Consider the following 20,175-nt stretch of genomic DNA (forward strand, 5'->3'; position numbering starts at 1 on the left):
GTTGATTAAATACAGGGTAATTGCAGATTAACAAAGCCGGCGATGAGGACACACGAACAGGGTATATGCAGCCTTCAAAAATCCAATTAACCATAGGGGTTCTGTTGGCGCTGGACTTGGAGGTATGCAGACGTGAGGAATTGATTTATAATCAAGCTTTAGATATATAATTGGTTTTAAGACGGTTCATAATATATCAATTCGTATCCGATTATGATCTTGTTTCTTAATTGTTGATGTCAGTTAGGCCAATTATGGCAAAAGAAATCACAACCATGATTTAATTCCTAATTTAAATCATTATTTGTGGCTCAAGAAATCTAAACGGGTCACGATTATGGTTAAACGGGTATGGGTTAACGGGTTCTTGAATCAGGGTTATAAAGATGATATATAAAACTTACATTTTAGTCCTTGAAGATTATTAATGGAACAATAAAGGGTTAAAGTATATTTTTGGGTGAAAAGTGTATATTTTCCAAAGTTTAGAATGTATATTAAAGAAATAAAATAAACAAATGTAAATGGTATAATAATTTCTCGATAAACACGAAAATTTTTCAGTGTTATAATTTCTCGAACCATAAAACGGGTGGAGGAATAGATATAAATTTGTATGTGAAAAACCCGAGTTGTTACACTTCATCCTTCATATCTAAAGGCCTCATTGTTTTAAATGTTGCTTCCAGTGATATTGCTTTTTAAATTAATTATCTTTTATTTTATTTATATTAAATTATTCATTGTAATTTATACATTAACTTATACCGTGTAATACACGGGTTTATAAATCTAGTTATTTTTATATTTGTTGATAGTGATTGTGAGTGAGGGAAAGAGAAAAAGTAATGAATGATAAACATAAAGAAATATTATTAACTAGAATAGAGCCCGTGTGATACACGGGTGGTTAAAAACAACAAAAAATTTAAATTTAGTAAAATAAATGATAACTTACGTTATAGAATCATATGATATTAATAACGATAAACAAAATTTTACAATTGATAAATCTCTAAAAGCCTCTTTGAATACAACATTGGATGTTAACTTGATTGTTTAATGATTTTCTGGTATTAATTATAAGTGAATTAACAATATATCATTTACAAGTCAAGAAAACCAACACAACAACTACTTAAGTGGAGTTAGTAAGCATCTTTAGTTTAAAACATGAGGTATTGGGTTTAAGACTTGTATCACACAATAATTTATTTTTAAAATTTTACAAGAAAAACCGGGTCATGGGTTATAACATAACTAAACGGGTTCATGCTTCATATTGTCTTTAGAAGAAGAGATTATAAAATAGGAAACTGGTTACATGGCATCTATGTGGCATCCTATGTGGAAGCCCTAGAATGATGTCATGTGAAAAAATTATGTTGCTTTAATATATAGTTAGACTAGATTTTATCCCCCGTATTACGGGGGTTGTTTTACATTATTCGTTTTTAATATTTATATACGTATATATGGATTTTAATTTTATTTATTGTAAAAAAGTTAATAATTAATATACTTGAGTTTTGATAATGAAATGATTTCACAAATAAATTATATGTTATAATCTGGTTTAAAAGCTATCTGGGTTTGGTGATACCCATTACCCGTTTATTTTCTTTATTATAAAATTGTTTCTTAATTATAAATAATATTTTTTTTAAATAAGATAGGATATTAATTTTTAGTATATTCCTATTTTATAGGATTTTCATATCAAATATTTGATGAGATTATTTTTTAATATAATGAGATGTTATAACCCGTTTAAGAGCTATCTGGGTTTGGTGAGACGTTTACCTATGAATTCGGGTCAAATGTGTGAGAAGCCTTCATTTATAAATAAAGCAATATGATGGCTTGAGAGAATGATTGTTTTACATTTTTCGTTTTTTAATATTTATTTTTTTCAATTTTAATTTTCTTTATTGTAAGAAAGTTAATAATATACTTAGGGTTTGATAATTAAAGGGTTTCATAAATAAATGATATGTTATAACCCGTTTAAAAGCTATCTGGATTTGGTGACCCATGACCCGCTTATGTTTTTTTACTATAAAATTGTTTATTAATTACAAATAATATCTTTTTCTTTTTAGATTGGATATTAAATTTTAGTATATCCTTATTTTATAGGATTTTCATATCAAATAATTGGTTAGATTAATTTTGAATTTAATGAGATGTTATAACCCGTTTAAGAGCTATCTGGTTTTGGTAAGACCCATATCCATGAATTTGAGTAAATCAATGAGAGGCATTCATTTAAAAATTAAGAAATCTGGTGGCTTTCATAAAAGGGGGGAGCGACCATATCGCGACAAATAGGATTTTTGAGTTTTCGTTTATATATAATTAGATTAGATTAGATTAATAATGTAAGAGAAATGTAATTATTGTTAGTATAATTATGGAGATTGAAAATAGAAACCAGCGTGGAAGGCCCTAAAACCCGTTACAAATAAATGAATAACAACTACTAGCTATTAATAATATATTTATATGGGCTAGAAGTTAGGTGTATTGGAAAAGCCCAACCATTGTAAGCCCCACTAAAAGACTTGGCCTCAAACGCAGACCAATGAGCTAGACCCAGATCGTTAACAGCCCAAAAAATCAGCCTGACGACCCCTGTGACGTCACTTCACTTTCTTGTGAAACCTCGTCTATATCGAAAATTTGTACTAATGGAGATTAAACACCACGTCTCAATGTCTTTAACACGTATCAAATTTCACTGTTTAATACTGTCTTTTGCATTTAGTTAAAAATCCAGGCAATATCTAACGGTTAGACTCGGTTTGGGTAGGTTGGACATTAGCGCGTGAACCAGTCAACACCACGGAGTGGGATTGGTTTGTGCAACAACGTAAAGGGGTGTGGACGGTAGTCCCACTCAACACCACGAGGACACATGTGCCCTCCCCTTCTATGTTGCTCTCACTCCCGTGCTCTTATGAAGTTTTAAAATTTAATGTGGTTTATTGTGAATGTAAACGTTAAGTAGTCGGACCAAAATGTCTTCACCGAAGGACTGTTCACTTCTCTACCGACTACAACTACAAAATCAAACTCATGTTCTAAATAAAAAAAAAACACTAAAAACTTATTAAAAAATGTTTGACAAATTCCAGTGATATAGTTTTAGGAATCCCTTTGACCTTTTTCTGGTTCGCCACTTAAAACTTCTGTCATATCATATTAAAATAAAAAATTATTAGAGGGCAGATATTATTTAAAAGTTAAAATAAATAAAATTGTAAAAAAGGTTCTCTTTAACTTTTTTCTCTGATATCATTAACTGGCATATACCAACCGAATCTTTCTCACCCATGCTTATTTAATTTTCCATACTACAACTCAAAAGTAGAGGCTAAATTCCCAATATTCCGGTTTGTGTAACACGTCAACACATAAAAACTTGCTAATTCAAACTTTTGTTTTAAACGATCAATGAATAAAAATAAAAACACGGTTATTTAAGGTAACCCGATGGCAATGACCGATCCAATACGCACGTGATGAATAGCTCAAGCCCACCATCTCCTATTCTAAGGAAAACTTGTTGCCTGATCGTTTACTGTGGCAAAACCTGGTTGATATTAGATTCGAACTTGAGACGTTGTTTCTAGGGCAAATCTTCACTTCTCCTCCAACGCCAGTTGAGATAAAGTTCATTGGTAACTTGCTAATTCAAACTGGTTCAACAGAATTACAATAAACAGGTTTAATCAAACCAACTTTACAAGATTATTGTTTGGTTTACCAGTTTTAGGTTTTCTTATTCGATACTTGAGTAACATTAGTTAACTGAACAATTTTAAAAGATGACACCGACAAATAAAAATATTAATAGTGGTAACTTACTGATAAATGTGTGTTTTAATAAGTTATTGAACGAAATGGCATTTGCCCAATGGTGTATAGATGTTTCCTCTCTTTGAAGATCGATGGTTCAAATTTTGCAGTGTACATGTTAGGTGGATTTAAGAGTAGATATTAGTTGTAAAAAAATTAATAACAAATTATTTAAAGAAGGAAGAATGAGTGTGATCAATTAAGTTTGGCTAATTACTAACGCAATTCCTAATCTCATTCAAATCATTAATCATTGCCAATCATTTTTCTTTTATATTAAATCACTAAATCTAATAAATTTGTTTGAGAACAATATGTATTCAAGGATATGCATAATTATAAGGCTATGTGTTATACTCAGGGCATCTCCCACGTAGCAGGTCCTTGCTCCACCATATCAACAGATTTCCATGTTGCATATCTAGCCACCTCTAATTTCTTATTGACTTCACATGGTGAACAACATCTGCTCTATGTGCACCCTCGCAACATCCTCTTCCACTTCGACGCCGATTGCTCCGTTGGCAACCCATCTTGCATCCTGTGATGTCTTTGCCGCTAGTACACCACATGGCCCAAGGAAATCATGTATTTACATGCAATAGTGTATCAAACAAAAAGTTATCTTTACATGAATTTACTAGGGTTCACTTATTCCAAACTCAATTTCAAAAAATCCAATATTCTATCTAGCAACAAGTTTCAATAATCATACTAATATTAGCAATATTAACAGTAGTAGCATTCAAATAATCAAGCATTCTTGTAATTAATAAAAAAAATACTTCCACTAATAATAGCCTATTAATTAATACTAGGCGGGTGCCCGCACGATACAGCGGGAAACATAGACTAAGTAATCACGTAACAAGTTTATGGGTGTTCATTGTTTGATTTGAAACCGTTCAAACCGGCCATTGGTTTGATTTCACGGTTGAATTTTTTCATTAACTTTTGACCGGTCATTTTTAATCTTCAAGTTTCAGTTTCAGTTTTTGACGATGAGAACCCATTACTAACAATTTGGCCAACGGTTTAGTTTAAAAACCATCAAAACCAGACCGCAAACGCCCTTAAACAAAATGTTATATTTTTTAACTTAAAAAAATATATATAACAATATCATACTCAAATTAAAGAGGAAAATATGCTCGTTTTTTTGGTGCAACTTCTTTAAAAAAATATTAACGTACGAAAAAGTTATTGAAACTTAAAAATAATGAGGAAAGTTGGGTTAAAAGTGAAAATAAAAATCACATATTAGTAAAAGATCAAGGATCATTGTTATAACTATTTTTAAAATTCACAAAAGTTAGGCAAAGTGAAGGGGGTAATTTTGTAAATTATTGTTTAGCAACCGTATAACATTTTTATTGGACAAGTTTGTCCTTATCCCAGATGCATGTAAGGTTGTACCATTTGTTACATAGATTGTAAATCTCTTAAAACTAAGGTGTCTTAATTTGTCCTTCTTTTATACATTATATATAGTATAGATAACAAATAATCAACCGGTATGGTAAAATTTAAATAAATTGTTTTAAAAAGTACCAGTTGAATGGATTGGGTGATTCAAATGCCGCTAATAGAGTTGTTTTTCAAATGCCACTAACCTATGAGTTGTTTTCAAATTGTTGTTAATGTATGAGTTGTTTTCAAATGTTGTTAATGTTATTATACTATTAGATGTACACAAATAGTTTTTTGGGTTAAGGCAAATAGGGTTAGTAGTAAGTCGATAGTAAAGCTGGCTTAGCAAAAACATGTTTTTTTTTTTTTTTTTTTGGTAATAACCTATATGTCATTAATGTGTTGTACTCATTGGGTTAAATTTTGACCAAATTTGAAAGTATGTATTATTTCCAATGTCATAAAGCTAAAAAGTAATGATTTTATCGAAACAGAAGGTAAACGAGTAACAACCTATGCCGCTACCCTTTTTAAAAATTTTAATTGTAATTTTACAATGATAGTTGATTGTAATTGTTTTTCAAATGGGCTTGAGATATCCAAGTTAATTATTTTATATTTGTTAATTAGTTTATAACAACTTTATATATTTAATATTTTAATTAATTATTCACCAGGTCTGTGTGGGTATTTCTTTGGAGTAGATGATCCCTCACTTGTGGCCTAGTGGTAGGATGCTTGGGTTCTCCAGTGGAGACTCAAGTTCGAATCTCACTAGTGTCACTTTTGGGTGGATATTGGCAATGAAGGATTTGAGCTAGGCCTTGTGCAAAGGTTGTCAGTTCGAACTCTGAGGCCACTCGGGTTTTCGTCCCACCGTTTGTTACGCCAGAGAGTTCTGTTCTTGTGGCAGTACAACGATTGTCAGGTGAGTCGGCGGTATGGTTTCCCGGGGGAAAGCTCATGCCAAACTCTGAAGCCAACGTGGGTCCGGTTAAGACAACATAGTCTGATTAGAGTGAGGCATCGGGCTCTCCAAATTTGAAGAGTACGATAGCCTAAATATAAGAAATTCACCGTTTTAAAAAAAAATTCTTTGGAGTAGATGTGAAAATTTCATGGGATGCGGACACACCCTTTCCAACCTAGTCGGGTCCACCAATGATGATGTGGAGATTGATGGTTCGCCAAATAAGGGTTTTTACGTGGATTTCAATACTACAATGATTATTCATTTATTTGAAATACATAAATACAAACAAAATAAGCCCATGACCGTATTAGCTCACAACTAAAATTTATGCAAGAAACTCACATAATAATTTGTATAAAATTGAAAAACTAAAGCATGCACATGGAAAGAGTATCTTTCTTCTAACTCACTCACAAGTCACACCATCACCCATCTCTAGGTTATTTTTATTATGTAGCCAAATAAATTGTGTTCCTAAAGGTAGCCCCATGGCCCATACCTCATATATACAATGTACATGACAAATGAAAGGTTTTGCTTTAATCCCATTTGATGTTAGTCTTAAACTCTTATACATTTTTCAAAACACATGGTACAAGCGGTTAGCGCATGCACCGAAGTGCAAATACAAATATACCGACTCGGGAACAACCGAACAACATTTGTATTCTTATGTTATAATTCATTGACACTTTTATTAACATGGTATTTGGTGTTGAAGATTGCAAGTACATATACTATAATATTTGTGCTAATGCCTTATGATTGGTGTGTAGTCATAATTAAATAAACACATAATTAAAATTAAAAGATCTTGCAATAACCATATCAGTTGGGAGGTATGGGGTTCCTTTCCAAGGGCCCCTAAAATCACATAGAAAATGACATCAACTTGTAAACCGTCCATTTATGTATATTGTATAAAGAAGCTATATAGTTTTATATACAATACTAATACTTTCTAAAGTAAGTAGGAGAAGGTGGGATTGTTCTCTTGAGGGTGTTTATCTTGTTCTCAATTTCACTCTCTCCAATATAGAATATTAAGCTTGTAAAACTTTTATATAACTTTATTTTTTTAAATATTAAAATACTGGAATTAAAAGGATAGTTATAACTAAAAATGATAAATGGGCCAGACTAATTAAAATTCGATGAAAAGTTATTTCTCCATATATATATATATATATATACTTTTATCGATAATTTCAGCTTATTAATACTATTTTAAGATAATTACTCGACAAAAGAAAAGAAAAAGAAATACCGATACGTGTTAAAGTATGGAGTACACTCTCATGTATGTGTTTTCATTTTATGCAACAATGAACCTGATGTTTAGGTTAGTGTTCAACGGCCCCTTGCCAAGGATTCCAATGGAATTGCGCCCCCATTGGTTGGTGTTCGAGAACAACATCTAGGCGGGTTTAGGGGTTGCACCACTAGTGGGGTGTCGGCTATTGAAATGTTATTGGATGATGTACCAAATATACTTGATTAACGTAATATACATGAAATTAAACCTGATCATCAATTGCAACTGATTATTAATAGTAATCATAAGCCGTAACCTGTCATCAAGTTAATAGTTCAAAATAAAAAGTTGGCATAAGTGGTAATCAATCATCAAATTGATAGTACAAAGTTGGGTGTGCATGTAGTTTAACTTATTCCGTTCAGAAACACAATGCATCAATGCATACCATGTTTATGATACTTTCGGTTTAAACCTTGTACAAAGCGTTTGACTAAACCTAGTTTAACAAAGTTACACAATTTTTATTATTATTATTATTATTATTATTATTATTATTATTATTATTATTATTATTACTATTATTTTTGGTATTTTTGACCTTTTCATATAACGAAATAAGTATTTTGTAAAGATACAAATCAATGTCAATGATTAGAATGAGTAGTTATTTTGATCAAGAATTATTAGAATGAGTATTAATAAATCCCCAATATATATTGCATCCCACCCACCCATATTTAGTCGTTTAGCCAACATCGTTGACCCCTGTTTACCTAATGAACTACCTTACAAACTTCCTCTAACGAGAATAATATCTTTTCTCATATTCGTAAGCTCTTGTACTTTAAAGATTGAAATTCACAACTTTTAGGTTGGTATATCGCAGGAGCAGTTTCGTAGTGTAACTAAGGATTTAAACGAGCTGATTCGTTCGTGATATACTCGAGATGGGCTCTCTAAAACCTTGTATTGAGCAAGCGTAAACAAACTTGAGCCTGAGTTTCACTAAGCACGCAAACAAATTTATTAGTTATATGTATACAATAACTAGTTTCTTGTATAATAAATATATATATTTACATAATGAACATTATCTTATATATGTATATAATTTATAATAAAAGTAACTAAATAGTATATATATATTTTTTATATGAAAACGATATACTTAAAAATAATTTTACAAGTGCAAAAATAAAATAATTAAATATTTAATAATTGGTAAATAGATAAAGTCGAGCCGAGCTCTGGCTTTTAACATAAAACTCGAAACGAGTTGAGTTTTAAATTTTAAGTTAGGAGAATCTTATACATTCCCCCGACAAATTTCTTTAAAATCTTTTATGGCTACTAGTGTGGCTTTGTAGGTTTTAAGCTTTGAATTTTTTCTCCTTTTATACTACATAATTGTTTTAAGTAAATGTTTGGGATTTCTTATTTTAAACCCGTAACTAATTAACTTACATAAAAAGTTAATAAGTTGAATTTTTTTTTGGGGTAACTAAGGACTTTATATTTTACCTTTTGATATGGTGTTAGTAATAAGTTGATTTTAAGAAGTTAATGGCATGAAATTTTTTGGAATTTCTTTTAATTTATTATTATTGGCAATTATTCATTACGCCCCCAAACCTTCAAAACTCATCTACCTATATTATTAAAGCATGATAATGAATCTACATGTCATTCAATTAGACTTCTACGACGCCAAGTGTTACAAGTTTCTATTTTTAGAATTTCTTCTTCATGAATAATAAAATGAAAAATATGTTGTTGGCTTACCAACTCAATTAGGATGAATTGATGTTAGCCTTTTCTTTTTCTTAATTGTTATAAATTCATAATATTCCATTTTGTTTTATTTTTTAACCACCCGTGTATTACACTGGCTCTATCCTAGTTACATCAATATAAAAGAATATTTTTTTTAATTATTTTATATTAATATGCTAAGCCAAATAATTAAAAAAAACAACTTATTAGCATATTGGTTTTCCTACCACATAAGGTAATCGAAACACTGTTTTGAAACTCATTCAAGAAAGTCATAATTTAATAATTACTTTTAACAAAAAGTCCTTTTAAACTTAAATAAGCCCCAATTCGATACGGGTACCGGTACCCGTACCGGTACCGGTACCCGTACCGGTACCGAATCGGTACCAAGTTTTGAGTTTTCGGTATCGGTACGGTTCGGTACGGTACCGGTATTTCTCGAATTTTTCACGAAATACCGGTACCGAACCAAACATTTCGGTACCAGTACCAACTATTTCCGAATTTCGGGATCAGGATTTTTGGGATCGGTACAGGTACTATCCCGAGCTCATCCCTACCCCAAACACACTATGTATTCTAAATGCCGTCAACATGACGGTCACTTTTAAGAACAAGGTTCTTTAAACTTTAAAACACTAACAAAAACATATTGCAATTTCCGCTTTTCAGTTAGTCCTCCAAAAGGGCTTAAAGGTGTTCTTAATTACTTAAACATGCGAATTGATTTTCTGAATTATTTTTTTTACCGTCAAACTCAAAAACCACTAAACCTACTCGTAAATCTACATAAATTAGCCATAATGAAAAAAACTAAACAAAAACAAAATGTGAGAGCAGGTTAAAGCGGGTGGAAAAGACGGTTGAATTTTTGTCGTTACCTTTTCTTAATTCAATTGAATACACGATTCACATGGGAGGAGAACAATAGAAATGAAACCTTCTTCTCTACAAAGTAATATATTGCTAATATTTATATGTCTCCGCCGTTCAAGAAAGAAGAAAAACTAATATATTTATAAGTATTTACCATATAGATACATAAATAAGTTACTCAAAGTGTGATTAACAGTTATACTAAAACTAATAAAAATACTAGAAAACAGCATTTTTGTATAAAAAAACAAGTAGTATGCTTAAAAAACCAAAAAAAAGTAGTCCAAATTTATTTAAAACAAAAAGAAATTTTCTGAAACTAAATAAATAGTATAAAACAAGTTGTATATATAAAACAAGTATATATAAAACAAAAAAATAAATACTATAGAACAAGTAGTATATATAAAACAAAACAAAAAAAAATAGTATAAAACAAGTAGTGTATAAACGTTGAAACTTATTTAAGCTAAAAGAAATTTATTGAAACTAAATAAATAATCAACACTCAACAATTTTGTTTATATATGTAACAAAGGAGTATCCCGGACTTACATCGCGGTGTTCACATTGATTTTCAAATCTCTTCAAGTAGGATTCAAACCTACGACCAATCGGTTAACAACCGACCGCTCTACCACTAAGCTACTGAGAAACAATAGGAGATTCGATCTCATAGAGTTCCATTACCCTTAAGCCATAACTAACTTCCATTTAACTATATATAAATTGTTATCACATCGTCTTAGTTTTTACTTAATTTTTTTAATCGGTAATTTTTTTGTATTTAGGCTACCGCACTATCTAAATTTGAAGAGCCCCGATGCCCCACTCTGGCCAAACTATATTGTCCGGGCTCACGCTGGCTTCAGAGTATGGCTTGGGCGTTATCTCGGGAAACCATACCGCCGGCTGTCATTTGACAATCATTGTGCCACCACAAGAGCAGAACTCTCTGGGTAACACACGGTGGGACGAAAACCCGGGTGGGCTCGGAATCTGAGCTAACAACATTGTATAAGGCATAGCTCAAATCCTCACTGTCAATATTCACCCAAAGTGATACAAGTTGAAATCAAACTTGGATCTTCACTGGAGAACCCAAGCCTTCCTACCACTAGGTCACAATTAGAGGATCGAACTTACTTTTACTTAATTAACAATTCATATTTCTACTTAATTTTATTAGAATTTTTATTTATATATAGTATGTTCTAATAAAACTTTAAATAGAAGTATACAAGTAAACACTGCATAATATTTTTGGTCAAACATTTGAAATGTCTCAGATTAGTTTTTCACTGTTATTTCTATTATATATTTAACATTTTATTTGTGTATGTGTGTGTAAGCGAACCCTAGCTTTTAATGATGATAATAATTATATTTTTTTTATTAAATTGTTAAAAAAAATCCACAACTTGTTTTGTGGGCTTAAGTTGTGTTTAAAATAAACAGACTAATCTAATAAAGCCCATAAAAGGTCAAAAATATAGAGCAAAAGGCCCAGTAACTAAACTATAGTGAATTTAAGTGCATAAATGGATCAAGTTGACAACTGTTGGCCCATCTTTCATATTCTTCCATTTTAAATCATATTAAAGTCAACAAATTTTTTTATCACCGCGTTGTTGGGGCAGTCGAATAACAACGGTAGTCGATTAACAACAACGATAAAAGATCTTATATAGGTCGATTAACAACAACAATAAAAGATCTTATATATAGTAAACCGACTCGAAGTCAACACGGTTTCGTAGAATATAACAGAGTTATTACTTGAGATCTTTACTATGCTATAGTTTCTTTACTGGATCATCTACAACAAAAAAACACAACAATAAGACGCGTAATTCAGTAAATAAACATCACAAAAACACATAACTTTGGCCATTTCATTTATTAATTTCAATTTTTTAAATTTGTTACACACAAACAAACAACTGATTACGTTATTACAGCATCAACAAACAACAAAAACACGCAAGTTTTTAAAAAACTCAATTATTAATTATCGTATACCCTAGCAACCGAATCGAATGGTATTCGGTGGTGTAATTTAAGAACCATACCTAGTATTTGTGCCGGAAGAACAGAGGCCAAATGCTCAACGGAGCCGGCGACGGTGACGAAACGCAATCACCACTGAGGTTCAAAATTTAAACTCTGACGACGACACAGCCGATTTAGGATGAAGTACACACCATCGTCGTTTGGTGCCACCAAGGGTTCCTAATTGGAACACGAGAACGTGATAAAAGACGATAATCGAAACCCGACAACACCATCGCTGTCCGACGCCACCAACGATGAAGTAGAGAGACAGAGTGTTCGCCTCCTTGTTACCAGAGAAACAAAACAAATTAAGCGGCGAGGAGAGAGAGAACACTATATTGGAATTACATGAGTAATAAGATAACATGTGTACGGTGGAGAACTAACATTTTCATGAATAATGTAAAATGCGAGTGAAGTAAATGTTATATATATATATATAGGAGAAGGTTAACGTACAAATGAAATTAACGTGCTAATTACATAATTACTCTACTTGTATATATAATTACTCTACTTGATTCTCACAATTAGCACGTTAGTTTTATTTGTATTTTTGATCCAAACCCTATATATATAATGAGCTTTTGAATGTATAAAATATAATGGGTCAAATGAGAAGGACAAATTTCGAAGAATTTATGAACAAACAAGCTTTCCTTAAACTTCTATTTCACTGGGCTGTACAATAGCGGGGTAGGAGCAAGGAGCCGCTGGACCGGCAGAAATATCAGCCCGCCTCACTCGATACCACCGCAAGCCATACCCGCTTGAGTCGTGTTCAACTCTTTCCTGTTGCCAAACGGTATATAGCAGTTTCTAAAAAATAGTAGTTAGTTATTTAAAAATCAATCCCAATAAATACTAACAAAAATCATTATTAATTTTTGTTTACACTAAAGGGATGTTTGGGATTGCTTATTTTACCCTCCTTATAACTTATAACTTTTCTAAAAAGTCATAAGATGTTTGGCAAAGTTGAAAGTTGTGAGGAGAATAAGTCATAAGTTACACTTTTGTAACTTATGACTTATGCCAATAAATTATGACGAGGTTAAAATAAGGAATCCCACACTCCCTAATACTCAATTGTTATCTTTTCTCTCGATATTCTTTTGTAGCATTTTAAGTGGATCTGACTCTCGGAAAAAGAAAAAAGAAAAAAAACCGGTTTGAGCAGACAAAAAAAAAAGCGCAAAAATGTAGTCTCTATCTCGCACAATCAACCACAATCCAATTCAAACATTTGAAGAGTCATCATCAACGATAGGAAACAAACTAACATCATCAACAACTAAGCGACAAAATTTGGTAAATACTGTTATTGATCTGGCATGTTTCATCAAAGAACATGTCGATGACCAAAAACACATTAAAGTGGAGATATTGCACATGAAACAAAATTTAGAGCAATGTAAAATCCTAAAAAGATAAGCAACGGTGTTCATATTGTAAGAACAATATGAAGTGTTGCAAAAACAACAAAAGGAGAAAAGCTATGAATTTCTTAGAACAAAACAAAAGGAAGGCATATTAATGAGAAATTATGGTTAAAAGTCAACATGGAGGGTGTGCATATGCATATTCAACCATTTGGTCGATATAATGTTATGTAGATAAGCTGCGGTGTGTAAGGCCCACACCCGAAAGGAAGGCGGCAAGTGGGCATGTATCAAAAGAGCACGAATGGAGTCATTTAACCGGTGGATCACTTGTTTGGCTTTGCCATGTTGAAGGAAACTTGGGGGCAAGAGAAACGAAAAAGAAGCCCGTTGGTGTTTGCAAATTGTTTAAAATCATGGTTGTCAGATTCACCCTGTAGAGATAAGTTGTGGAATTTGATGAAGGTAACGAAATTTTCAGATTTGAATATTAAGTGATATACCAAACGTATCGACTAAAGATGTACATGTGCCAACTTATCTGAAATTGCCAACAAAATATCACCCATAAAAGACGATGAAACTGGATTTTGTACATTACTCAGCCCAACCGTGATGTGTACAAACGCCCTCATGTCGACATACCAAGATTGATTGGTAAAGCGTTTACTATAAACCAGTAAATTGTCAAAACTTACCAGTTCAATCCAAAACCGAGCAAACAGACCAACTAGCTTTGATAGACGGTTTAAACGATTTATACACACCGGTTATAAATAGAGATGAAAATACTACATTTTTCATATAACTACTAGTTTACTACAATACCATATTACATGGTTGATTTTCAACATTCTTTTCTTCAAAGAAGCAGGTACACCCATTAAAGACAGTATGTAAACAAAGACCAAAAACATTCATAGTAACTAATTAAATTACTGCAAGATTTTACCCCTTTACCTAGCAAGTAGCATCCACATGTGGTCCACACATGAACATGTCAAACTTCTTCACCCGGTCCCACCAGCCATACCCCTTCTTCCCGCCGTCGCCGCCACGTGGCAGATACGACTTCTTCTTCTTACTCTTCTCCTTCATCACCTGAGCTAAACTTGTGCATGTGCTGCTGTTACTTGTGCTACTCATTGACCACCCGGTTTCATCCTCACCGCTCCAACTCAAACTATCACTACTCCCACCACCATTGTTTTTCACCAACAGCCTCTTTATGTTTATACTTATATTGTTATTCTTCTTACCTTCATTCTCACCAACTTCCACTTGTTGCTTCATTAACCTTTCGTAATACTCTTTGTTTCGCTTCTCCAACTCGTGTATCTGCCCTTGAAGATCGTCGATTTTACGACTTAGGACAAGCACGCGCTGGTCTTCACTTCTTTCGAGTAACACGCAGCGTGCCAGCTCACCCGCTTTACGTTTCATGAACAATGACTCGGATGCCAGCCTGGAGTTTTCGTTGGTTAAAACCACACGTTCGGATTCCAACACTTCGAGCAAACTTTGTTGTAACTCGATCTTCTTCTTTGACTCTTCCTGGACCATATCCAATGCTTTTAGCTCCTCGACTGCAATCTCGTACTCCACGAATTTCATAATGAGTTCGGATATTATTATCTCTGAGGAGTCCGGTTTTTGAGATGGGGAAGAAAATGAGGTTTCGGCATTGTCTGAATAAGTAGGGTTATTGTAGCATATTTTTTCTTGTGTTTGTTTTTGTTGTTCGGGTTCTTGAGATTGTTGTTTGGAGAGTGTTCGAGTGTAGCGGTCAGCTAAATAAAGGTAACGATTGTATAGGTCTTGGATTAAAGCCAAGAGTTCAGGGCGTTTACGGTAGTAAAAGTCTGCACGTTCCCCGAATGTGTCGGGTTTGTCTTCTCCGTTGATTGCTTGTATTTTATCCTCCATGTCTGCATTACAAAAATGTTAAATACTTTAATTTCTCGAACAAAACCCAAATTACATTTCAGATCCGTTATCGGGCATATTTTCAATCAGTCGAACAAAACCCAGTTAACGCAAACTGAAGTACCCGAAACCCACTTAACATACTTATTCAACACCCTTCCTTTGAACTCATGTAAGCCTTTGCAGCTTACCAAAGCTTCAGTTTCACTTGTTTCGAGTTCTCTGAGTCTATCTTTACATCAAAGGCTCGAACTTCGCATGCGAGAATATTTGAAAGCTTGAGTGTGGCTCGTATATTATTTTTCCACTATTCAAATGTTTTATTTGTATACATACATACATATATATATATAGGGAGAGGATCGAGAGAGAACTTCTTCTTAAAGAGAGAACTAAAGAACTAATAAAGAAATAATTTTAATTTAATTAAAAAAAATATTTTTAAATTTCCGTTTTTGCCATTATTATTATATTATGTTACCATTTACTCAAAAAATATAAAATAAATAAATAAATAAATAAAAAAACTCGTTGTAGTGCACATATGCAATACATCGACTTTTTTTTATTGCATATGTGCACTAATGTGTATTTTGATATGTGCAATAATGTTGAATAGCATATATGCATTTTTTGTATTGTATTAGTGCAATAGTGTTATATTATATACAAAAATACCAAAAAAACAATATAGTGCATATGTGCATTAGTGTTGTATTACGTATATGCGATAGTTTGTTTCGAGTACAATTATTAGTGTTTGTATTTACATATAGTCAATAGTGTGTATTGTATAATGCAATTGTGTTGTATATGCAATACACATTAGTGCACATATGCACCACATTGCCGGTTTTTTTTAGGAACAATATCATCTTATTAGGAGGAAAGAAAAAAAAATCACAAAATATTTTTTTTAAAAAAGTTAAAAATAGTTTTATTAGTTTTTATTAGTTTCTCTTTAAGATGAGTTCTCTCTAGATCCAACCCCTGTATATATATATATATAGGCTAAGTATAAAATGAAAACCCACTTGAGTTGTGAAAACTCTAGAAACCTATTCTCAACCACATGTTTTTAATTAATGTTTAAATCTTGTGGTCCACAATTAAAGTGAATAAAAAATGTAAATATAAATATAATTTTTCTCTCTCCTAAAAACATATATAAAAATTATTAAAAACATATTAAAAAATAGCAAAGCATTTTTTTTGATATTTCGATGTTTTGTATTAAATGTTACAACATATATTACATGTAACAAAAAAAAGTGATGTTACATAGGGTTTTTACGGATTTTCACAACTCAAATACGTTTTCATTTTAACCTTACCCTATATTTATATATATATATATATATATAACATATTTCATAATTATGTATATGTATATATCCATGTATAATTATTTTAGAAGGTAACATATTTAATATATTAAATGAAAACTATTATATTTATATAAATAACTGGCTCGTCCAGCCAAGCTTAAAATATTAAGCTTGAGCTCGGTCTTGTGTATTAACTTAGCGAAATCTCTTAATAACAGTTTAATTCTTGTAATGCTTGATAAATTTACTGTTTCAATTGCGATAGTGTTTGAGCTTTATATTTGTAATGATTTTAAAGGAAAAGAGAGACACAAAACCTAATTAACTAACTAGGCAGACATGAATTGACTAATAACAAACTTTTAAACTAAAGTCCAATAATCACATATTTGATACCCATGTTACATGTTTTCAGTGGTATGTTTTCTTGTTGATCCATAACTTCACAAAAGTAAACACTTTTCTATTTCATGAACAAGCTACTATGAGAGTATATTACCGTTTTAAAGTAAAACCAAAGGGAAAAGTATACTACATTCAATTATAAAGCACATTTCAAAATTTGAAAATAAATGACTTTTCAAAAATCAGCAGACAAGAATATTTATGAGAGTCGGATCATTGACAGCTCCGTTTGGATTCATATATGGAGTTGTACCTCTTTTGGAATCGATATAAAAATTCAAAAGTACGATAGTGACTACACGTATAAAAACAAGTCCCTATATAATTCAAACACCAAATCCATACCCAAAAGATTCTCACTACGGATAAAAGTAATGTTGTAAAAATAGATTAACAAGGCCGACTACTCGCTATAAGGTACGTCGCCGAGACGAGTTTCGTTAACCTTACCTAGTTACTAAGAATCGATCAAAGGTGGTCAACCCCAGCCAGAATCGCATCTAGTCGGTAAACTTGAGCCGATTTTGACTTAAAAAATAATTAATAAAACATTATACGTGTTTTCTATAATATTAAATAACAAATAACATTTTTTTTAATTAATGATTATCAATTTTTAGAATAATTTATTATTTAAAAATGTATTTCTTCTATTAATACTGATATTCACCTGTTTTGTTATAAATATTAGTAAACTTACCATGTCAAAGTACTTTTCAAGTACACCCAACTCTCCTATCAGACGCCTAGAATGCTCCAAGCGAATTTTGCAACTTGGCTAAAAGTGTTGAAATTATTAAAAAAATAAAGACAGTAAGACTATGCACTATGGGGCGCGGAAGAGGGGAGGGGCGGGGCGCGGAAGAGGGGATCACCGCCGGGGGGCGCCTTCAAGGTGGGCACGGAAGGGGGATCGGTCGTCTGGACGACGGGCGCGGAAGGGAGGGTGGTGGACCCTCTCTTTCTTCATCTCTCACATATATATATATATATATATATATATATATATATATATATATATATATTGAGGACGCCCAAAAAGCATTAACCATAGCGGGGCGGGCTTTGATGCCCGTCACCATAGCATACAGATGGATAAAAGGGGTAAAAAGTAATTTAATAGGATTGCAGAGTTGCAGTGACGGTATCCTATTATAGCCCTGAAGGGTAGGTAATTTAGAAGGTAATATTGTTAGACAAGACATAAAGACATAATAAGAAGACGTTTCCGTATTGAATACCATCATTTCCATCTGGGCGATCCCAGCCGTTGATCATCACGTGAGACACACATTTGTATTTCAAATTATTGCACAATGCTTTTTAAATAGAAAATTCCTTATCATGTATGTATTTATGACAATGTCTTATCAGTACCTAATATCATACCTAATATTAATAAAATTGCAATTTTGGATTGGCCAAACATCTAGCCTTAGTATTAATAAACTTTATTTGTTTTTCGGAAAAAAAACAAAAACAAATGAGCTTAATTTTAACAACTTAGTGTATTTAAAGGTGTCAAAAAACATGACACAAATTCCCCTGCTAATTTTAGAATTTAAATTCTTTAAAATCAACTAAAATAATGGCTAAAATACATTTTAAAATAATAACTATCATTTTGGTTAAACGTTTGTCTTAGTTTAGCAGATTCCAAAAGCTAACATTTATAAATTAGTATGTTTTTATTTCAGTAAAACTACAATAACTGTATATAAGTCTAAGGGGGTGTTTGGGATTCTTGATTTTTGCCTTCTTATTACTTATAACTTATTAAAAAGTTAAAAAAGAGTTTAGGATTGCTTAATATGTGAAAGGACAAATTTCATAGGTTACAATTGTAACTTATGACTTTTCCATAAGGAGGTAAACATAAAGAATCCCAAACACCCGTTAAGTAGTTAAGAACCTTTAAAAAAAATCCTCCAACCAATTTTAGAAATTAAAAATCTTTATATTTAAATAAAATACAAGTTGTTAAAGATTAAAATAATAATAACTTGTCATCTACTAGAATTGGTTAAAAAAAGGCATAGACATTTTCAAATAAATTATTTTTATTTAATATTTTCAAATAAGTAAATTAATGGTAAATAAATAAAATACCTAGTTTGATTAGAAAATAGAATTTTTGTTTTTGACAAGTTTTTTTAACAGCCTATAAATATAGAATCGTCTAGTTACTCTCCATATAAGATGACCCAATGACAAAGAGCAAGATCCTCTAAGTTATCTTCAATTGCGAATAAAACTAATCTGTCTTAAAGCCCATTAATGGTAATATATTATATTTATTTATTAATATATTTTCTTTTAAAATGACGAGTTTTTAACATATCATAATTAGTTAGATGATTTTTATTTATTAAAGTAATATTATGTTTATACTTCTATAATATACTTACCAAAAAGACAAAGATAAATAATTTATTTAGTTTCGGAACAAATACATTACTTAATTAATTAATTTAATAATTACTTAATCAGTACTAACAACATGTGACCCAAATCTCCATTATCATTCACACTTTTTAACTTTACAAATCAATTCCCAATAAAAACTTTAAAAGAGATGCTTATTAAAAAAAAAAAAAAAAAGAATCCATACCAGAAATCGAGAGTAGAAGCCATGAAGGCTTACTGAAGAACCTGCTTTTGCTCCGCCATGACAATTCCGCCGCCGATGACGGAGATGATACTCCGTCTCCTGAGCCGGTTACAGTCAACATCACATCAGCCGGCCCTATAACCTGGAACCTGTCTCAAACAACGGCTCCAAAATATTAATATATCATTGTACGAATGTATAATAATTAATAATAATAATAATGGAATAGAATTATAGTTTTAAGCTATAATAATAATAATAATAATAATAATAATAATAATAATAATAATAATAATAATAATAATAATAATAAT

At 31.6% G+C, this 20,175-nt stretch overlaps 1 protein-coding gene across 1 annotated transcript; it reads right to left on the reverse strand.

The window, feature by feature from the left end:
• Nucleotides 1-14,499: 14,499 nt before the first annotated feature.
• On the reverse strand, nt 14,500-19,952 carry LOC143601877 (kinase-interacting family protein-like). The gene is made up of 2 exons (XM_077079161.1): nt 19,862-19,952; nt 14,500-15,519 (listed from the first exon to the last, which is right to left on the reverse strand). Exon 2 carries the CDS (start codon nt 15,515-15,517, stop codon nt 14,552-14,554), a length of 966 nt encoding a protein of 321 aa, XP_076935276.1. The 5' UTR covers nt 15,518-15,519; nt 19,862-19,952; the 3' UTR covers nt 14,500-14,551.
• Nucleotides 19,953-20,175: the final 223 nt, after the last annotated feature.

The sequence above is a fragment of the Bidens hawaiensis genome, unplaced genomic scaffold, assembly GCF_021521415.1.
Source record: "Bidens hawaiensis isolate Kalapana, Puna unplaced genomic scaffold, B.hawaiensis_p1.1 tig00057434_1, whole genome shotgun sequence".
NCBI lineage: Eukaryota > Viridiplantae > Streptophyta > Magnoliopsida > Asterales > Asteraceae > Bidens > Bidens hawaiensis.